This window comes from Manis javanica, chromosome 14 (assembly GCF_040802235.1).
Source record: "Manis javanica isolate MJ-LG chromosome 14, MJ_LKY, whole genome shotgun sequence".
Classification (NCBI taxonomy): domain Eukaryota; kingdom Metazoa; phylum Chordata; class Mammalia; order Pholidota; family Manidae; genus Manis; species Manis javanica.
This window is the reverse complement of record NC_133169.1, coordinates 6,070,826-6,092,115: the sequence shown is the minus strand read 5'-3', so window position 1 is coordinate 6,092,115 and position 21,290 is coordinate 6,070,826. Positions and strand designations below refer to the sequence as shown.

General features: G+C 45.8%; 1 protein-coding gene and 2 long non-coding RNA genes across 5 annotated transcripts in view; 1 reads left to right on the top strand and 2 right to left on the bottom strand.

Moving 5' to 3' along the window:
- OLFML2B (olfactomedin like 2B) overlaps nucleotides 1-2,328 on the bottom strand; it is a 32,103-nt gene extending 29,775 nt beyond the window's left edge. For 2 of the 3 annotated variants that reach the window (XM_037023892.2, XM_037023893.2), the window contains exon 1: nucleotides 1,865-2,327. In XM_037023892.2, coding sequence (XP_036879787.2) covers nucleotides 1,865-2,038 — 174 coding nt within the window. In that variant the 5' untranslated portion in view covers nucleotides 2,039-2,327. Of the gene's footprint in view, nucleotides 1-1,864 lie in introns of all 3 variants that reach the window. The other variant, XM_037023894.2, reaches the window with a different exon arrangement.
- Nucleotides 1-20,130, top strand: part of LOC140845931 (uncharacterized) — a 48,182-nt gene extending 28,052 nt beyond the window's left edge. Inside the window, exon 4 of the long non-coding RNA XR_012124849.1 lies at nucleotides 19,842-20,130. This is a non-coding gene — a long non-coding RNA (uncharacterized lncRNA). The remainder of the gene's footprint in view (nucleotides 1-19,841) is intronic.
- On the bottom strand, nucleotides 3,324-9,199 carry LOC118973490 (uncharacterized). The gene is made up of 5 exons (XR_005062865.2): nucleotides 9,017-9,199; nucleotides 6,593-6,727; nucleotides 5,034-5,104; nucleotides 4,831-4,922; nucleotides 3,324-4,530 (listed from the first exon to the last, which is right to left on the bottom strand). It is a non-coding gene; the product is annotated as an uncharacterized lncRNA (long non-coding RNA).
- Nucleotides 20,131-21,290: the final 1,160 nt, after the last annotated feature.

Sequence of the window (21,290 nt, the reverse complement as noted above, 5' to 3'; positions counted from 1 at the left end):
ACGAAGTGCAGCAGGTGCTGGGGGGTGGGGGGGGTGCAGAGCGGAAAGACTTCCTGGAGCAAGTTTTATTTGATCTGGGCCTCGAAGGATGAGTTCAATTTGGCGAAAGAGAACGGCGAGGAGAGACGGGACCAGATGTCAGAAAGGTTTACTCAGCCCAAGGATTCATTTGCCTCCTGGAACAGCTTCTGAACCCAAACCCCAGGCCAAAGCTGGGAGGGAAAACTGGCCGCGCTCGCTGCTCCTACAATGCTAAACATTTCCTCCGGAGCGCTTGCCCCTGCCAGCCTCCCAGGTGGGGACAGACGCACCGGCGGGCCTTCTGGAGCCACCAGCCGGGGCACTTGCCGGGGAAAAGGCTTCTCCCGGGATCCTCTCCAACAGACCCTGCACCCCCCAAGCCAGGGCTCCCTTTCTGGGTGTGGAGAAGGGCTCCCTTCCTTGGACCCGTGACCCTGACGGGCAAGCAGAGAGACGTTGCTGGACTGGAAGTGCTCCTGGGGGGATCGGTCTGGGGGTCAGAAGGCTTGTAATGTTTTTCTTGCAAAGTTGGGTTTCCTCTAATACTAATATTTGTTTTAGGGCTGCTGTCAAATACAGAATCCCTCAGGGGAGGAATGTAGTGAGGGTGACTTAAGCGGCAGGTCTTTCTGGGCCGACAGTAAATCGGTAGCTGTCAGTTCTCTGAAACGTCCTAGATTCCTACAGAAGCCTGCTCTGAGAGCCTGGGTGGATCCCTGCGTTTCCAGAGGCTCCAGTTTCAGGATTTGTTGATGATCCTCCCAAGCCCCAAGGGGAAGGATTTTTGTCTTTTGGATTTAGGAGTCAGTGAGAGATTATGGGTGGGTATAGGACAATATTAGCATAACTTTTCAAGGACGGGTGAGGAGACTAGTATTTGATAAATGCCAGGGGGTATCCATCATCACACAGGAAGAAGACGCAGGCCAGGGGCTCAGTGGGGATGCAGGCAGAGCCCTGGGTACCTGCTCAGGACTGTGCAGGGTGTGGTGGGAGGGATGTGACGGACTGGTGACAAGATGGTTTCTCAGCCATCCTTCAACTTTGGGATTACGGTAACACCCACCACACACCATCATGCCAGACACACCCCAGAGAGAACTGTCCCTTGCAGTCATAAGATCTGGCTAAAGGTGGCTAGAAGACCCACCCACTCCAGCATTCTACTGGTCCTTATCTATAGAATGGGAATGAGGGTGTGCGAGGATTGAGTCAGAACAAGTGAAACTGCTTTATAAAGGGACACTGTACAAAGCCTGTTGTCATCAGCTGTCACTCACGTCCGAGAAGATCTGTCAGGCTTTTGAGTGTATCTGCATTTCTACTCTGCAGCCCCAATACAATACGTGGGGTCTTGTCCAGTCCCTCCGCTTCGTGGTCACCACACATGTTGCTCTTCTGTCGCCCCCTCCCCTCCTCCCTGGGAGTCTCACTGTGCGATAAACATGTCCCCGTGGGTCATGCCATTTCTCTTGTCCAACTAGCCCGCCTGTTTCCACATTCCTATTCCGACAAAAAGCCACACAGACAAGAGATGGCCATACCCTTGAACCAAAAGGTTATTATTTTTACTTTTCTCCTTTCTCCTCTGGGAGTTGTGTGGAGTCTTCCCTTCCCTCCTCTCTCCTTTTTTCTAACTTGGTGACCTTAAAAGACCCATGATTTTCACAGGACGATCCATGCCCTTTCACTTAAGAAAACATTCTGATAAATGAAAAGCAAATGCCCTTCCCTCTGGCATTGCGGGGGAGAAGCAGCTGCCTCCCAACGCGTCCGCGAGGACCACCGTGCAGCTCCTGCCCCACCCAGGGCGAGAGGGGCGGGCGTGGGACCCGCAGCCTACCTGAGACAGAACGTTCTCCTGGTTGTCCGCCTCGTTTTGCAGGGTGTCGTCCTCCGTGGGTGCCACCGTCTGCCCGGCGGGGGGTTCGCTCGTCCCAGAGGGGGCGACGCTGGACCCCCAGGCCGGGGCCACACCCAGAGCAAGGCAGAGAACTAGCAGCGCGGGCTTGGCCATGAGGGGCGCGCGGAGGGGCCCGGGCCCTTCGGGACGGCTGGGCTCGGAGGTCTCGCTAGGCAGGGACTGAGGCGCGAGGGTGTCCCGGCCGAGGCCCGGGAGGGGCTGCTCGGGCCCCTCCTAAGGCTGGGCGCGGCTGCGCGGGGCGGGGGGGTGCTCCCCGAGGCCCCCGCTCATCTCCTTCGACGCGGGCGGCGCGGACGGCGCGCGCGGGCCCGGGAGGGGGCTCAGGGGGACGCCAGGGGCCCGGGCGCGCGGGGACGGGGCGCGGGGCGCGGGCGGCGGCGGCGGCGCTGCTGGCGGGGGAGGGCGGGGCCTCCGCTGTGCCGGCCGCGGGGGTGCGGCCCGAGTCGGCGCGGAGGGGGAGGACCCCGCCCCGCTCGGCCTCGGCCGCCGCCGCGCTCGCCCGGGGGGCTGGGGGGCACAGCAGGGCGCCTGTCTGCCGGCAGGAATCACCGGAGAGAAGGTGCACCGAGCGGGGTCCCTGAGGTTTGGGGGCTCCTTGTGCCCTTCGTCGTCGAGAGCGGCGAGTTTCCTCCGACCCGGGAGGCCGGCACCGAGCGCGCACCCCAAGGCCGAGCCGATCTGCACCCCGCGTGCCCCCTTTATTGCACTAGGGGTACAAGAGCATTTGCTCGGAGGTGTTTCTCTTCCCTGACTGGACTCTGGGCCTGATCTCTGGCAGCTTTGAACTTGGCGCCGTCGGTACTTGGCTTGCCTGCCGCGGCCTTAGAACCTGGCAATACCTCCACCCAGAGGACAATTTTGGAAGTTGCTGGAGCGGGTCCTCAGTTGCTTAAATATTAAATACAAAGAAAAAGGCTGTGAATCTCCGGCACTCTGTGTATCCCAGTGGGAGGGGGCTGGCTAATGCCCGAGAATCAAATGATGGTCAAAGGGGGCACCTCGTACTGTGTTCGTGGTTTGGGACAAGCTCAGAGTCTCGTGCACTGGACGACCTCTAAGAGGGAGTCCGCTTTCAACAGTGCGCGATTATGCTAGTGTCCCTCAGTTAGTGCCCCTTTGACGGAGATCCACACTGTGTGAATTCAAGGAAAGGCACTGTGTCTTCCGGGACAACGGTCACCCTGGAAATATTGAGCAGAGCCAGACCCCTTCAAAGATGTGAACGCTGTTACTATGCGTCCTGGGAAATTCAAACACTTTGTCTCTTATGTTAAGGAATAAGGGCTGTAATAATCTCAGTAATAAACTAGGGAGAGCTCAGCTCATATAAATCATGATAGTTGACCAGTATAATAATAACCCTTATTAATATATTTTAATAGATTTTTTAAAACGCCAGCTTATGGACAGAAATCCAAGGTTCTGGGTGTCTGGACTTGTGGAAATGTCACACAGGTACATGCACACCACACACACACACACACACACACACAACTATGTAAGCTCTCACATCTTTTTTGAAACTATATGACAGTAAACATCTATAAAATATAGTTTAAAGTGTTGAATGTTTGCTAGGTGCAAGAGAACCATTAGGATGCTACATATTTAAAGGAAAGATGAGACATTCCATGTTTTCTGGAAGGAGTAGGGGTGAGCAGACCAAGTAGTCAACCAGTAAGGCAGGTAAGAACATTTTCCCCAGGAGCTTAAAGGAGAAATAGATCACTTCCAGGGTTTCATGGGAGGTGACGAGGAGAGGGAGAAGCCATTCAGGCAGAGACGCCAGCCTGTGTGCGCATATTTGGGTCAGAACTGGTGCTCCCTTCTCAGGGAAAACTGCTGACCCCACTGCTAGGGCCAGTCCTGTATTATGGCTCCTGACAGATCAGAAACTCTAGAGGCTGAGAGATCTCTGCTATAAAAGAGGGTTTGTTGAGCCTTTACAGATTCACCCAGGTAAGGACTGAGTCCTGGGACAAGAAGTTTCTGCTTTACCAGCAGAAAGGCCAGTGAACAGAAGCAACTTGTCCACCAGACTCAAGAAACTGGGCACATTTATGAGGGATCTCAAGGAAAGAAATTTTGTTGAATTCACATGGGCTACAGGTCAGGGAGTCGAGGCAACATGGATTGGGGAGAGTCCTGGGATAGGTGGTGAGTCCGCAGAGAAGGCTCATGGATGGGTTGCTGGTGATGGTCAGATAGTGGTCACCCACCTGGGGGATGCTGTGGTCCAAGGGACCTTCTCGATGCCTGTTGGAATGAGTTCACCCAGGAACGTGGAGATTCTGGTGAGCTGTGGCCTGAAGCTACTGAGTGATGATCTTTGCTTGTCTCCCTCCCTCATTCTCTGGACCTCATGTCACATACTTTAGACATACCAGGATTTTTGCCTTTTCACTCCCATACTATGGACTAAGACTACCATGTCCCTCTCCTTGCCAGAATCATGAGAGTAAAATTTTTCCTCTGTCATGGTGGCTTTAGTAGCTCCAGTCGTCTCCCTCAGACTGTACCCTCCACGAGGGCAGAGCTTTATTCTGGTTTCATTCATCATTACGTCCCCAGAGCTTAGCCAGTGCCTAGAACAAAACAGACATTTGATAAAATCAGCTGAAAGAATGGGAACTACAAATAGTCCAGTTGGATGTACTCCCAATTACTTTCATAAATACAATCTTTGTATCCATTAGGGTGCATTTGACTCAAGTAACAGAATATCAACAATGACTTAATCAAGTATGTGTTTCCTTTTCTCCCACTCTAAAAAGAGTGGAAGTTGGCTGTGAAATTTGGTTCAGCAGCTCAGAGATGTCATCAAGGACTCAAGCTCTTTATATTTTCCAACCTATTGTTTTTAGGGTATTTATTGTCTTTCTGACCTGATCATAACTGGTTTGGGCCAGTCCTTTTGCCAGACATTCAGTTTCCCAATCTCTCCAGCAGCTGGGGCAGCTATATGATTCAGTTCTGGCTAAAAGAATAAAACAAATCTGCCGGGTCTGGAAAAGGTATTTTGCTTCCTGGTAAAAGAAATAAATAAGTGAGAGGAACTTTCTGGTGCCCTCTTGCCCCCACTTCCTACCTTTGATTGTGGTCATGGTGCCTGGAGCTGTGGCAGCCATCTCATCACCATGAGTTCTTTCTCCTATTGAACTGAAATACATCTCCTTTTAAAGTCCACTTTGAAACTTCAGTCATGTAGTCCTACACAGAATATGTTTAATATTATCTTCCCACAAAAGAGCTTTTCTTTCACTTAAAGATAGAAAGTAAACACCTTTTAAGCCTCTTCTTCCTAAAGCTAACTACACCTACTTTCCTCAGTTTCTATCTTTACCATTTTATTCACCTGTTTTCTTCCAGACCTTCCATTACTCTGGTTATTTTTTCTCTAAAAAGGCCCCAGTTTGAGTAGATGTCAGACCATATTGAAACCATTTCTCCTCTTTTTCTGAGTACTCTTATTTTATTAATGTAGCCCAAGATTGCCTTAACTTTTTTGGCAGTTACATTGCACCAATGATTCACACTGATTTATTTTTTTATGTAGTTTTTTTCCTTTCTTTTTTTTTCCCCCTAACATGAATCTTATGCTAATTTCCTCCATCCCATGCTTTCCAGCTATTTTCCTTTTTTTTTTTAATCCAAGTCCAGGCCTTTATATTTTATTCCCACTGAATATTATGATGGTTTGGGCCCATTTTTCCATCCTGTTGAAATCTTGCTCCTTTTGGTCTTGTCCCAGTTTTCCAAATCCAGTAAGCATTGTTTCTGTCTTAATTCAAATGATTCATTTTAAAATGTCATATTTATTTGGACAGGGCCAGATTCTAGAGCCTTGTACCAATAATAGGAAAAGTCTTCCCTTGGCGATATTAACCTTTTTGGTGTGTGGTTGTTGAGGCAGCCACAGGTGTTGGTACTGAGCCCCATCATGCCTGTGAGCATTTCTTGAGAGGCCTTTCAGAAATCATGAATTCTGCCAGGTAGAAGCCTGGAGGCTCTAAAATCTTGGCGAGTGAATTGGGAAATGCAAGCAAAACTGGGTCACTGGGGTTGCATGGAGGGGAGGGGAGGGGAGGGGAGGGGAAGGGAGGGAAGGGAGGGAGGGGAGAGGAACAAGAGGTGAGAATGGAGGCCAGATCACAGGAGGCCTGGTGCTCCGTGGGAGCTTGGATTTCAAGCTGAGCCGGCGAGGAGGGAGGCACCTGTAGTGTGGTAAGCGAGGGAGCGAAGTAATTAAACCCGCGTTCCAGCAGACGGTCCTGGCCACAGTCTAGAGAACGGACTGATGGGTCAGACTGAAGTAGGGAGGCCTGCTTGGAGGCTGCTGTAGAAGCCCAGGCATGAGCTCAGAAGGCTGTGATCAAAGCAGAGGCACAGAAAGAAAGGGGTGGGCATCAAAGAGGGAGAACTCGCAGGGCTTGGTGACTCTCTGGACATGGGGGTGAGAAAAGGGGGAGGTCTTTAGTTAAAAATTCTCACTTGCAAGTAACAAAGCAACTTTATCCAGATTAATCAAAGTGTGGGGTGGGGAAGGAGACTTTATTATAAGAACCAAGGGCCCTAATGTCTCCGGGGTCTGGCTTGAACAGGGACTTCTCTGGTCCACACAGTGACAGATGTCTGCTCCACAGTTACCTTAAGTGAGTGGGAGGCTTTCTCCTTCTCAGGCCCAGTTCCAAATGCCTAGGAAAGGACTCTCGTCCAAAGTGGGTCACGTACCCAGTTCTGAACTGATCGCCTAAGGTATGTGTGGAAGGGGGGCAGGTGACTCTGTGGGAACAAAGTGGGAAGATGGTAAGATCCCAGGCAGGCCCCTCTGGACCAGTCACGTCAACATGTACCCACTCCACCCTTGCCCGTGGCTGGTCGGCTCTCTCTCTGTCTCCCCTCTATTTCCAAAGATATACTTACTTAACATAAATTAATTATCCTATCGAAAAGCAAAAATATCTCCCCTTAAGAGATAAAGCAAATTAGTATCTAGGAATGTCAGAGGCAACCCTTCTGTGTATCTACATTGCCAGGTGGTATCTTTTCCAGCTTGACTTGAATCTGATTCAGATGTGAGTTCTCACCCGCCCACAGATTAGAGGCTGAATCTGACTGGGGGATATACAAGTAGCTCAGCTCATTGTAGATATTTCCCTTGGTAGATCTACCACTGAAAATGCCTGATCCATACATTTCCTCTTCAGAGTACTGCCATTCACTGGGGTGCATGAATGTCATTAGATTCCAGCCTTGTCCGGCAGCCTGGGTCATGTGGGCTCCTGGGCTTTGGGGCCAGATGAATGGGCTATGGAACCTGGCTTTACTATACTTGCTCTTGACCTAGGGTGAGTCACTTCACCTCTGATAGCCTTGGTCTCTTCCTTCTAACACGCGGGTCATACAAATATTCTCTGCTTACTGTGTGTCCACCACATGTAAGGAATGAACCCCAATCCCCAATCCAAGGCTAAAAATAATACGGAATACAAAGACTACAGGAAGCTTAATAAAGGGTGAGCCTCAGATTTAGCACTGAGAGGAAACCCGGATACTGCTGTAAAGGTGAAGGTTTGCATGCAAGCCAGAAAGATGATTCTAGTCGGAACTTTGTGAGAGCTTCAGAGCTACAGACCTGGGCTCAAATATTAATTCTGATGAATTCTCAAAAATCTGGTGGGTGGTCTTGGGCAAGTTTTTCTCTTGTGAGCCTTAGTTTCCTAACACTGCTAGGTTGTTGTGGAGATTAGAGATGTATAAAAATGTCTGACGCAGCTTGCCACATCACACGTTATTTGTTGACTGTTGAATGAATGATAAAATGTCATCATTTTCAATGGGCTTTCCTGTTTCTGACTCACTATATGAACTTAGTAGGAACTCTGTACCTCAATTTCCTTATGCAAAAAAAGGCAACTATCATATTTGACTGTGTTCCTTCCATCCAGTGATTGTGACTAAGGTAAACAAGATTTTTGCTTTTTCGGGTTTGCTCTGTTCCAGGGACTAAGTGTTGACAAGATAACTTTCTAAAGCCAAGCATTTCCCGAGGTGGAATTCCTGAGCTCCAAAACTGGGCTTCACAGCCTGTTGGCAGAGCAGCCCAGGAAAACCAGGGGGCTGCAGGCGAGGGCGGACGTTGCCCTGACTAGGGGTGGGGGTTGGGATGGCAGGTCATGGAGGGGACTTCTGGGGGGGGACAAACTGCATAGCCCTGGCCAAGCAGCGAGCAGAGTGAGGCTGCCTTAGGCATTCCTGGTTCAAGGGCCACCTCACTGCAGGCAGGAGGAGACCCGGCCATGTGCTCTGAGGGCCAGTGTTCCTGAAACAGCAGCAGCACGACTGAGACGGGGTGGCCACCCTGAGTGCCTGCTCCTGCCGACATTCTCCCCCTTCCTCTGAGAACTTACCATCCTCCTTCTGCGAGCCCAACTCAAGCTTGTTCCAATTAACCTTGAAGCGTGTCATCCTGTTCCAATTAACATCATTCCTAACCTTTCTTCATCCCACTGATACTGCCCTCATTTCCTCTTAAGTTTATGTTCCCCCTTCCTTTCTGCGAGGAATTAACCATTCAGAGCTCTGTTATCTGAACGGGGAAGGTGTCGCTCCTGAAGAACCTTGCGCTGTTCGAGTTTTACTTTCCTTCACAGATTTTCAGAGTGACTGGGCTTCACTTCTTCTTGATCTAGAATGCTTGTGCAGGAAGACACTGTCTTTGCATAACTCTGGGGACTGTGTCTGGGGACCCTACAATGTAAATGGCGTTTCCTGGGGTTCAGGACGGTTTGACCACCTGTTATGGCCAGGTGCAAAAATCTCATTTCATCCTCAGGACATCCTGCAGTGTAGCTATCGTTAACCCCAGGCCACAGGACATTGAAGCAGAGATTGACTGACCTGCCTAAAGACAAAAAATACAACTAGTCGGTGGCAAGCTAGCTTTGATCTCACGGCTGTGGCCCAAGCTTGGGCTGTCAATCACACCCCCTCCTCCAACATTTAGCTTCTAAAATCCACATCCAGCCCGTCGCCCACATGCCATCTCTCCTCCTGAAATTCCATACTCACAGTTCTCCAAACACTTCCATGCAAAACAGCACTCTGATGGAAAAATAACTTCCTGCAGAAACGTGGGCAGTGAGATGTCCCACCAGGGACACCTGGCACCTCAGCCCCGCACTGCCTTTCCAGCCATCCTGTGAATTTGGGAAGTCATGAGCCTCAGTTTTGTATTTACCCAGAGAATTGGTTGGACTGAGTGATTTCCAGGGTGGCCTCTCTCAGCCCTAATGCTCTGAATTCTTCAGTCTAAGCAGCTTGATTTACTGATCCTTCTGTAGTGTTCTGGAACACAGCTGACTTGCATGTAGCTACCCACATAAAAATAGTTGCTTTGTGAGTTAGCCATCAGTCACTCTAGAAAGTGGTGGATATTTGTGATGTGAGAAGCGCAGACATTCTGTGCTTTTCATGACGTGCTCCTCAACACCTGTGCATCCTGGGCTTCCTCAGATTATCACACGGCAGCTGCACAGCCATGGGGGCGGTCCATGTCTTGCAGGCACGTCGGAGAGGAGAGACGAGCAGCAGGACTGTCCCTGGGCCTGCCACCAGGAGAAGCTGGCCAGTCGCTTCTGAAGTGGTGGCTCAGAAAGTGTAAATAGTTAGACCAGCGTCACACAGTCTGGACTGGAAGCCAGGGCTTATTTTTTCAGAGCCCATGCTCTGAAATACCGAACTACACTCAGCCTCCCTTAGCTTCTTCATCTGTGGAAAGAAGGGTGTGAGCCAGCCTGTCCCAGACTGTGGCTTGCACACTGCCAGGAGGACTTGACAGTATTTTAGGTGGTGCCCAGATAGATATTCACTAATTGTAATGGTTATGTTTTTTATTTTAAAATGTGTTAGGGAAAAAAAGCATTACAGACATAAAACTTGCTATATCAGAGATACTGCTTAGGAAGAGCTTAAATGAAAAAGCGAATTGTTAAGGTTTATTTAAAGAAAAGCGTTGTCCGTCCAAATGACATGGCAACAATTGTGAAGGTGGGGACTTTGCCATCGCCTGCGGTTTGGGGACCACTGAATCAGATGACATTCTTCAGTATTCACCGGTTCCATCAGGACAGAGCAGGACCGTGGCCTGCCTGAGCCTCTGGCACCGTGTCTTCAACTCCTGGGCATTTCCAGCCATCTGAGTCAGGGACAGAAATGTGTACACAGAAGACTCCAGGCTAAGGCTCGATTTGTCCCACTTCTAATATCTACTCCACCGCCCCCCGGGGTCTCCTGTCCAGGCTTTCTGTCCGGTGTCTGTCACCACATCCCTGGACCGAAACGCCTAAGGTACAGGTCATCAAGCAGCCGGCTGCAGGTGTATCTGCCAGCAGGGGGATCGTTTTAATCTCCAAATTGGAATGTCTTTAGGGAGGGCACACATTCTGGTTTGCACATGATTCCACCCGTGGTAACTCCAGGGCCCTGAGGGCTTATGAGTCTGGGATCCCTGGTTTGAATTCTTATGTCCCCCAAATCAAAGTCGTTAGAGGCCCAAAGACCTGGTCCTCCAATGGTGGGATTCAGAGCGAGGGGCAACAAGGAGCCGCCAGCAGTGCGGACGCCTGTCACATCTGGGGAGTCTGAAGCGTGTGGACTTCCTGTGCCGGCCCTGCAGCAGGAGGTCAGCACACGGGCCGAGCCAGGAGGTGACAGTGCTCCCAGCTTTCTACCGTCCTTTGGTGGCCCAGGGCCTGCTTTGCGATTTTCAGAGTGGGAATAGAGTGACACCTGGTGTCTGGTGCGTTCTGCAAACCCTGCAGTTCCATCCCCTGAGCTCTTCCCCTCCATTCCCAAACCATCCTCTCTTCCTCCTCTTCTTCCCTCCCCTGTTCGGGTGCAGGCAGGCCGGTGCAGGCTGGAAACGTCACCGTCACCACCAGCAAGCTCTTCTCTGTCTCCTCCCACAGCCCCCCCATTGCCAAGGCCTGTGAGCAGGACTTGGGCTGGATGTCTGGCTCTTGCCCCTTCTTGTCACTTCCTTCTTCTGGCTCATGAGTTCCTCTCGCCCAGCACAGCTGTCGTGGAGTTCTCACGTGCACATCGCTGCCTGACTAACATTCTTAAAGTACAGTCCCACCCTCTGCCAGAAGCCAACACTCTCCACGACCCACTGGGTAGAGTGGGTCCTGGCCTATGACTCGGCTGCAGGCTACGCCCTGGCCTTCTCTGGGTCCCCTTATTGCTGCATCCCCCAGCCATGCTCTAGGCTTTCGGCAGCTCACCTGCTGCTTCCACCTGCGTGGACCACTCTTCCAAGGGGGCTGGTTATGAAGAGTAGAGAGCAAATGGTAAAGGAGGTGATCAGACAGGTAGTTGCATTCAATGGACAGAAGTGACTTGAACGTAAGTCACTTGAAGCTCAGGCAGAGATTAAAGGTCCCACTGAAGAGAAAGCTAAAGGGGCATCGGTGGCCAACATCCAACAGACAAGGAACAACACAAGCTGGCGAGGATGCGGGGAAAGGGGGGCCCTCCTGCACTGCTGGTGGGATTGTAAATTAGATCAACCATTCTGGAAAGCAATGTGGAGGTTCCTCAAAAAACTAAAAATAGAAAGATTCTGGGTCACAGACAGACTGAAAGAGATGAAAGAATAAAGGAGGAAAAATAAAGGAAAGGAATAGCCCCATCAGAGGGGAACAGTCAACCCAATCAGTAAGTGAAGCGGCATTTAATGAGCAGCCGGAGCAGGAGAACGCGCCAGGCCCCGGGGAGGGGAAGAAAACAAGGAGGAATCTACGTTGTCATCAGAGAGCCTCCCATCCGGGAGCACAGAAATGTGCAGAGAGCTATGGTACAAGGCTTACTAATACGGGCCCTATGAGAGGGTCAGAATGATGCGGGAACTTAAAGGGAAGGCCACATGTGCCCTCCGAGGGGTCCGGGAAGGTTTCACGGTGCGAGAACATTGCTGATGGTTCTCTGTTGAGAATTACGGGGAGGTGGTGGGTTGAGGGGGTGGAGGACAGTAGGGAGGGTCTAAAGTAGCTGCTGCGGGGGATGTACTAAGTCTAGGTGTCACCACCTGTCTGCACCGTGAAACCTTCCCCAGTCCCTCGGAGAGCAGAGGTGCAAGTCTCTTTCAGAATGCTGCCTTCAGGAGGCTGATTCCAGGGTGTGTGGGCAACTCATTCACTAAAGCAAGCTAGGGTAAAAGAGTGGCAAGGTGATGGTTTCTGTGAATACAAAAAAAGATAAGCTCCTTTTTGGTAAAGGGAAAATAGGAAATCAGAAATGTGGTGTCTCCCTTTTCTGGAGGAATCTGCTTCACTTAAATGGAAACAGCTTGACTCCCTCTTCTGGCTGCAACGGAGTAACTGATAGCAGACCTGCGCTCCCACTGCAAACTAGAGAACTGGATAAATGTCTGAAGCACCTCGTCCAGACGTCACACAGCAGGCAGTGCAGAACTGTGATCCCCGAGAGGAAGGGTGCCAACAAGGTGAGACCTACGATTAACACAGTTTTCTGCCTGGCGGCACCTTTTGGAATATGCTGCAGAGGTGGGAGCCCAAGATCTTAGCAGTCTCACTGAGGTTAAGACAGGGTTCGGGGAGGCTAAGGCAGCTGGAACATGCAAAGCAGAGTGCCAGAAAGAAGGACGCTCTTTAGGGAAAGATTCAGAAATCTGCACAAGGCTTCTCTTGAATCCTTGGCTGAACACTGACTGGGTGAGTCATACCTATGTTTCATTCCCTAAAAACGCTTGAACAGTGGGGTTTGGGGAGCTTCTGTGTTGGTGAACATAGGGGTGTGAACATCCCTCCCCCCCCACATACCCTAGGCCCCATTACCTTTTCCTATATGTCTCTTCCATTTGTTTTTTTTCTGACCCATTTATACGAAACCAGTGTAGTAAGTAAAGTACTTTCATGAGTTTTGTGTCTTGTGGCAAATTCTTGGACCTGAAAGCAGAGGGGTTGTGGGAACTCTCAACTTTTTTGCCAAGTTGAAGAAAAGTGGGGTAACCTGAAAATCCTACACGTGTAACTGGTGTCTGAAGTGAGGACAGTCTTATGGGACTGAGCCCTGAAACATGTGGAGTCTGACACTAATTTCAGGTAGTTTATGTGAGAATTGAATTAATCGTAGAACGCCTAGTTGATGTCAAAATTGGCTGGTGTCAGGAGGAAAAAAACCCTCTCAATGCCACCAAATGAAGCCCATTCAAAGTCTACTCTAAAAAAGCTTAAAACCAAGTCTCCAAAGATTCAAGGTGGTTTTTAAGTAACTTAACTGCCTCTCAAAACAAAATTAAACCTTCTTTAAAGGAAGGCATCAAAATACAATCAACAATGTAATATTCAAAATGTCTATGATGTAATACAAAATTACTGAATATATATTGAAGCACAAAAATATGATCCATTACCGAGAGAAAAATCAGTCAATAGAAACAGACCCAGATGGAATTAGTAGTCAAAATTTTAAAACAAATATTATAAATATGTTCAAGATCTATTGGGTAAAATACACAGATTGTCCCATACAACAAACAAATAAATAAAGCAAGTCTTAAAAAGACTTGATGTAAAATGTGAATATGAGAAATGAATGACATGAAAAAAGAATCAAATGGACCCTCTGGAGCTAAAAAATACAATATCTGAAGTGAAAAATTCACTGGATGGACTCAACAGCATTTTAGAAACTATAGAAGAAAAGATCAGTAAACTTGAAGACAGAAATAGAAACTAAATTGAACCACAGAGTGGGGAAAAAGCTAGGAAAAATCCCACAGCAGCCACTGTGACCTGTGGGATAATATCAAGAGGCCTAATATATGTGTAATTGGAGTCATAGGGTAGGGAAGAAAAATATTTCAAAGTGCAATGACTGAAACCTTCCATTTTGATGAAAAACTATAAGCTGAATTTTCTAAGGAGCTAAAATGAACCCCAAGTAAACACACAGACCCCCACACAGAAACCACACAAAGGAACATAATAACTGGCTAGAAACGAGTAATAGAGAGAAAATCCTTGAAACAACCAGGAAAAAAAAGGACACCCTGTATACATACAGCAGTGCAAACATAAGAATTTTTTTTCCTTCTTAACAGAAACATTTCAAGCCAGGAGACAGTGGAATGACCTATTTCAAGTGCTGACATTTTTAAAAAGAGCCTATCAACCTAGAAATTGGTATCTGACAAAAATACTCTTCAAAGATGAAGACAGAATCAAAGCATCTTTAGAGAAGCAGGAACTGAGAAAATGTGTCATCACGAGAACTGCCTTAAAATAAATGCTCAAGGAGGATCTTCAGACTGAAGAAAAATAGTACCAGATGGAAAGTCAGATATACAAAAAGGGATTAAGAGATCAAGAAATGATAAATATGTGGTATATCAAAGATACTTCTTCTAATTAAAAAATATCTCTAAATGTCATTGTTTAGAGCAAACACTTTAGAAAACACAATGTATTCTGAGGTTTATAACATAAGTAGAAATAAAATACTAGACTAACATGAAGGATGGGAGCAGGAAATTTTAAGTATACTGCTGTTTCTTAAATTATACCTGAGATTTGACCATATTTTGAAAGTAGACTGTGATGGATTAAAAACATTGTAAACTCTACCGCAAGCCCCTAAAAAATAAGATTAAGAGGTGTATAGCTAATGTCTTAATTTCTTAGGGCTACCGTAACAATCTGTTACAAAGTTGAGTGGCTTGAAGGAGCTGAAATTTATTCTTTCATGGTTTTAAAGACTAGACGTCCGAAATTGAAGTGTCAGCAGGGTCAAGGTGACTGAAGTTTTAGGAAAAATCTTTTTTTTTTTTGCCTATTTCTAGCTTCTGGTGGTTGCTGACAATCTTCGGCATTCTGTGGTTTGGAGATACATTACCCAGTCTCTGCTTCCATCATTTGGCCTTCTCCTATATGTCTGGGTGTCTCTGTTTTCTCTTCTCATAAGGACACCAGTCAGTGGATGAAGGTCCATCCTAATCTAGTTCATGACCTCATTCTAGCTAATTTTATCTACAAAAACCCTATTTCCAAATAAGGTCACACACTGACATTCTAGTGAACATGAATTCTGAGGTACACTATTCAACCTTGTATAGCTCATAAACCAAAAGTGGAGATTAAATGGAATTATGAAAATATTCAATGATACTTGATAATTAGAAAGTAGACATCCTCCCCAGGTGTAAAAAACAATAGTTAAACCTGTATAGAACTAAGCTACCCAACTACTCTTCTCATGTCCAGTTCATGCATTTTGATGGATGGAAGATGTGGTGGCTCATGTATATAATCATGCCTACCTGGCACCCATTTCCTTCTTTTTGCTTGCTTCCTGGGGTCCATTTCTTACCCAAGAAACTCATCAGAAGGGAATCCCCAACCCCTTCTTAAGGTTAAGTCCTGATTGTTTTAAGCCACTCATGTTAGTCCATTTCCCTTGCCAGTCATTTATTTAGGACCTGAGCATGTGACACAGTTCTGGCCAGTGAAATGTGGTGGGCATTCTAAGATTTTCCTGGGAAAAGATAATTCTCATTCCAGAGGAAGACACACTAGTTGAGACGACCCCTTTTCTATGTCTGAATGTTCTGTTTGAGTATCCCATGTAGAACTGTTGCAGCCATCTTGCTACCAGCAAAATTACAGCGAAGAGGATTTGGAGCCCAGTGAATCATATGTGGAACTTCCCCATCACCTTATATACGGAAAAATACAAGTTGTATTAAAGCCAAAATAATTGAGGATTTTCTTTTCCTGCTGCTAAAAGCATTCTAACCCAATGGGTCTGCAGGCTTAGGTGAATATGATCAGATTTTCTTTAGTCACAGCTGTATGAATGAGACATGCTTCTCATTCTTGGGCTATCATCGTGTATCTTCTGAGAGTCAAGAATGAATCCGAAAACTCTTACCAAAATAAGAATGAAGTGTGTCTATTTTTAACTGACATTGTCTTAAAGATCTGATATGTAATCGTTATTTTCTATATTAATTTTCTTTTTCTTGGTCACATAATTAGCCCACTCCTTATAGGTGATATATCAATCACATATACTCATGCAAATGTCCTATCAAAATACCCTACATATAGGTGATGGTATAAATGTAAGAGTGAAATGAGGGTAAATCTGACATTACTGTGGTCTGCTGTCATGATAAGGGAAAATCTGATGATATTTAAATCTTTCCATCCAAATTTTTTAATCTTACATTTTCATTTTGAAAATATTTAAGAAGTCAGCTATAAGGATATTCAAGAAAGGTCTGACATTTATCTTGGTGTTTCTGAATGTGCTGTTAGCCATTGATCCCCTAAGAGACAGTGCTTGATTTTTAATGTTTTGCAATACAGTCTGATTTGTTCTAATGTCAAAATAATTGACCCATGGCCATTCTGGTTGCCACGTTGAACTCTTTTCATAGTTTAAGGACAAAATGTTCTTCTTTAATGGTAATTGATGCTACAGCATCACCTTGGTCTTCCCTTGGCATGAACACATTATTCCTATTTTTAAAGAAGTAGGATTCCTGAATACCGTATTGATGCCTGAAGGGCAGGTTTTTCTGAGTTCAGCATGCCTGTGCTCTCTGATTGTTTTTCACATGCTCTACTTTTCTCTATTTGAACCACTAGAGAGGTTTTATTCACTGTGACTGGTCTTGACTCCCCTCGGCACAAATGCAAATGCAAACACAGTCCTTGAAATAAATATGTGGCAGTATTTGGTTGTATGATCCCCAAATGACATCCAAATATGCTTTTTACCGCATATCTTCCCTTTAAAAATGAAACTGAAGCTCAGAAATGTAACTTTTCAAGTTTGCATAATTACTAAGTAACAGAACCATTAATTTGAGTTGAGGTATTTTGGCTCCAATTACAGTGTTTTTCCCACCAAACCAGTGTTTTCCAGTATGCATACCACTAATGACATGGCTGATAGTCTTAGGTGATAAGTGGGAAAACATTTTTATTTTAACAGTTGTCTTAGTTAAATGTTATTTGAACATGTAGTTAACTAAACATAAAAACTCTTGATTTCTCAGGTTTTTGCATAGGACAGGGTTAAAGTAATTAGTGCCATGAAAATCTTAGTCAGAATTCATAAAACACAGGATATGCTCAGACAAGTATATGGATGTTTCCAAGTTCCAGTAATTAAATCTTCTATTATATAAAATCACTGATGTTAGAGATAATTTAGATCACTTATATGACTTCTCACATATGAGTTCTTGAATTCTTTTCAGCAAAATATTGAAGTCTTTCTTCCACAAATACTGTTATTTGCAAAATGAGTAAAAGAGGACCTTTTTCTCATATGTAATCTGTTGCAGCAATAGGAAAATTTTACTTATTGATATAAACATAGAGATGCCTTTCCCAATGGAGAACTGCATGAAGATTTGACAAATCTGTAAAAATTGTCAAACCCATTAAGAGCAGGCCAATAAATTCTTGACTTTTTACTCAGACAGGTGGTGACTACTGGCAATATTTGTCTCATACTGAAGTTCAGTGACTCTCACAAGAAAAAGCTCTCTTTTGTCCATTGAAGTCGCAAAAACAACTTCAGGACCTCCAGAAGGAGCCCATCTCTCTGTGAGACTGGGAGCAGGATTGGGGCTGACTTTGCAAATTGGCTAATCTTACAGTTCTATTTGCTCATTCCCTTGTAAGGCAAGCTTATGAAAATATGTCGTGTGTAAAACTAAGTGCACACAATGCTCATGAAACTGGGGTGTGGGACACATGCCAGGACTGTGTGGTCTCAGGTCCTTGTATCTAAATTACCCGGCTATCATCTGGGTTTCTGAGGTTCTCAGTAACATCATCATGTCCTCCTGTATCTTCACTTTGCGTCCTGTGATTTGCTACAACCCCTTACTAGTTTTAATCTGTTTTTCATAGATTCTTCAGGACTTTCTACATAAATGATCACATTGCCTGAGAAATGAGACAGTTTTATTTCTTCCTTCCATTCTGCATACCTCTTATTTCTTTTTCTTGCCCTATTGCTAGGGCCTCCAATATGGTATTGAACAGACACGAGAGCAGACTTGTTCCCAGACTTAGAGGGTGTGATATTGTGGTTAATAATAAGAAATCTATGTTTTGTCTTTGTCTCGTTTCTGGCACAGAGCTCCTAAAACTCTTATAATTTCCCAAGTGATGAGAGCAATAAAGGTGACTTGTTATGTGGATGACGTGACTTTTGGACCCCATCCAAGGATGGAGGGTGGTTGCCAGGAGGACCACTCATCTGGTTAGAGGGTTGGAACTTTGAATCCCACACCTTTGACTTTTGAGAGTAGCTGGAGATTGAATCAATTGCCAATGTCAATGATTTAATCAACAGTATCTATGTAATGAAGCCAAACTCGAAGATCTGGGTTGGGAGAGCTTCTGGGTTGGTGAACACATGGAGATTTGAGGAGAGCAGCTCACAGAGGGCTTGAAAGATCTGGGCTTTTTTCCTCACACCTGTCCCTGTGTATCTTTTCCATCAGGTTGTTCCTGAGCTATATCCTTTTACAATAAGCCAGTAATCTAGGTAAACAGATTGTTTCACCAAGTTCTGTGAGCCACTCTAGCAAATTAATCAAAACCAAGGAGGGGGTTGTGGGAATTTCTGATTTATAGCCATTTGGTCAGAAACACAGGTGAGAAGCTGGGTTTGCGGTTGACATCTGAAACGTGTGTCTGGGGGGACCTTTTAGCTTTTTAGGACTGACCCCTTAACCTGTGGAATCTGATGCTATCTCTACGTAGATAATGTCAGAATTGAATTGAATTGTAAAACACTCAGCTGGTGTCCATGAATTGCTCGAATTGCTTGCTGTGGGGGAAAAAAGCCACACACATTGGCATTGGTATGAGAACCTTTTAGGGGAGAAAGTATTCAGATTTTCCCCATAAGAAAAATGGGAGCTGAAGTCTTTCACTGATTTCATTTTTCCTATTATCTGTTTTAATCCTCCCATTAAGCTTAATGTTTGGGTAGAACTATCCCATTGCAGAGAAGAACACTGAGGTTCAAGGAAGTTATGTAAATTGCCTGCGAGTATGCGGCTAAGCGGGAGTATGCGGCTAAGCGGGAGTATGCGGCTAAGCGGGAGTATGCGGCTAAGCGGGAGTATGCGGCTAAGCGGGAGTATGCGGCTAAGCGGGAGGCAGTCGGGACCCCAAAGCGAATGTTGCTTCAACTGCACCAGGGATCCAGTTTGTCAGGTGTCTGGTGCTTTACTCAATTTAAATTATTCATTTAGTAAACAACTGTTGAGTTCACACTGTGTGCAAAGTGCAAAGCAGTGAACAACAGTTATTTATTTGTATTAATAATAGTTTTAAAATTAACACAAGACCCATGTGATATTTCAAGAAAGGTTGGCAAGAGGTTCTTGTGTAGATTATTTAGAAAGATAAGAGGAAGCCACTTCACCAGTGGAAACTCATGTTCAGCCAGGAAGGCACTGCCTATTAAGCATCAAAGAGATGATAAATTTTAGTTCCTAAAGCATGAGCTTATGTCTCTTGAGATAATTTGTGATTATAACTATGTGTTTGATGGCTCTGTTCATCTCTAATGAAGAACCCTTCAAACAGAGGTTGTACTTACAGAAGAGTATTCTAGGGCTGGTAAAAGCCATTGTCTTCTTTAAGCATTTATATCAGAGAATGTCCTTTCTTTCTGATTTATTGAGAGTCAATTTACTCATATTTTAAGCATTTTTAGAATGCAGAAATTTTAGGTCTAGTTTTTCCAAAATTTTTGTACATATGTATGTGCTCATGCATTCATTCCATATTGGAGGATAATTTGCAAACTGAAATATCAGCTCCTCTTTCTTCTTCAGGTTATGAATAAATACGAAGAGGGCAGTGAAGAGTGGAGAAGAGAATCAGAGGCTGTTAGGACTGAAAGAGACTGGTGGTCACTCTGTGATCACAGATGGAGAAATTGAAGCCTAGAAAACGTAAGCCGCGTGTCTAAGATTATACAGCGATGTATCATCGAACGGCAAAGCTGTGTCTCAACGCACATCTCAGGTCTCAAAGGCCTGTCTTCTTCTACAGGCTGACATCAGATAAGTGCCTGGAATATTTTATTTTTAAGGTCTCTTTTAACTCAGAGAGCCATTTATTATTTTTCCTGTTATACGTAGAACTTTATCATTCCTACAAAAAAAATATTTGAAGTATTTCATGCTAAATAAACATTTCAAGTTAAAAGCAATAGTTAAAAAAAATCAATTATAGGCCAGCTTAATTGGAATTAAAACCGCCTTTTAAGAAAAACACTCAATTTGTAAACACGTTTTCATTGAACAGAACAATTTTGTGAAACTGTGTTTTATGGGATCGGTGGTTGTCCTTCTACCACCTGTTTCTAAAGGACCTGTGATTTCCCTGTCACGCTGGAGACACCATCAGTGACTCCAGACATCTGCACCCAGAGGAGCAATTCAACATGCCTTCTCAGGACACAAAGTCAGCCTGAAAAATATAAAAAATAGATCATTGCTTTAAAATGTAAAGTATGCACTGCCAAGTTAGGAAATATACATATTCAATGTTTGAAAGCTATACGATAAGATTATATCGAGTAACAAGAATGTTTTCCTTTTAGAAAAAAGATTTTAATTTTTCCTGGGTGGTGATATAAATCACTATTTCTGCCAATTCCACCAGACTGTAACCTCTTAGCCCACAGCTGTTTTCAGCTATGTCCCCAGCACCTATATGAGAATTTCCTGGTCATGCTGACTAAAAGTGCAGATTTCTGGTCCTGAGGCCTTTTCTAGCTGAGGCCCTGGGACTTTGCGTCTTGACACACCTCCTCCCATGCCCAGCATGATTCTTACATGCACTAAGTTTGCAGCATTGCCCTAGAGAAAGTTTAAACACCACTAAGCATCCGGGGTGCTCCATACTGAATTCTCTGATGATCAGGTAATGTCTACCAAGCCCGTGCTTCTCAGCTCCGACTCACAGGCCAACGCCCACCCAGCTCCTCTGATCAGTCTTGTCCTTGTTCGGGGAGAAGTTTAGGACCCACAGGTCAGTGGTCTAGGGATCAGCATTAAGAATGATGATTCTGTGTCTTCAGTATCTCTTCCGGCCCCTCCCTCTTTTTCCGTTTTTGGCAGCTCCAGGGATAGGAGGGGGTGCATCGTGCGGGATCCCCTGCACCGCTAGGGGGCCCACTTCGCCCTAGTTAGTTGGTTCATTTCACCATACAGCCTTCAAACTGGTCCTCCCCACTCCCTCCCCCCCTGGGTCCATGTAGAGGGAGGCTGGCTGGG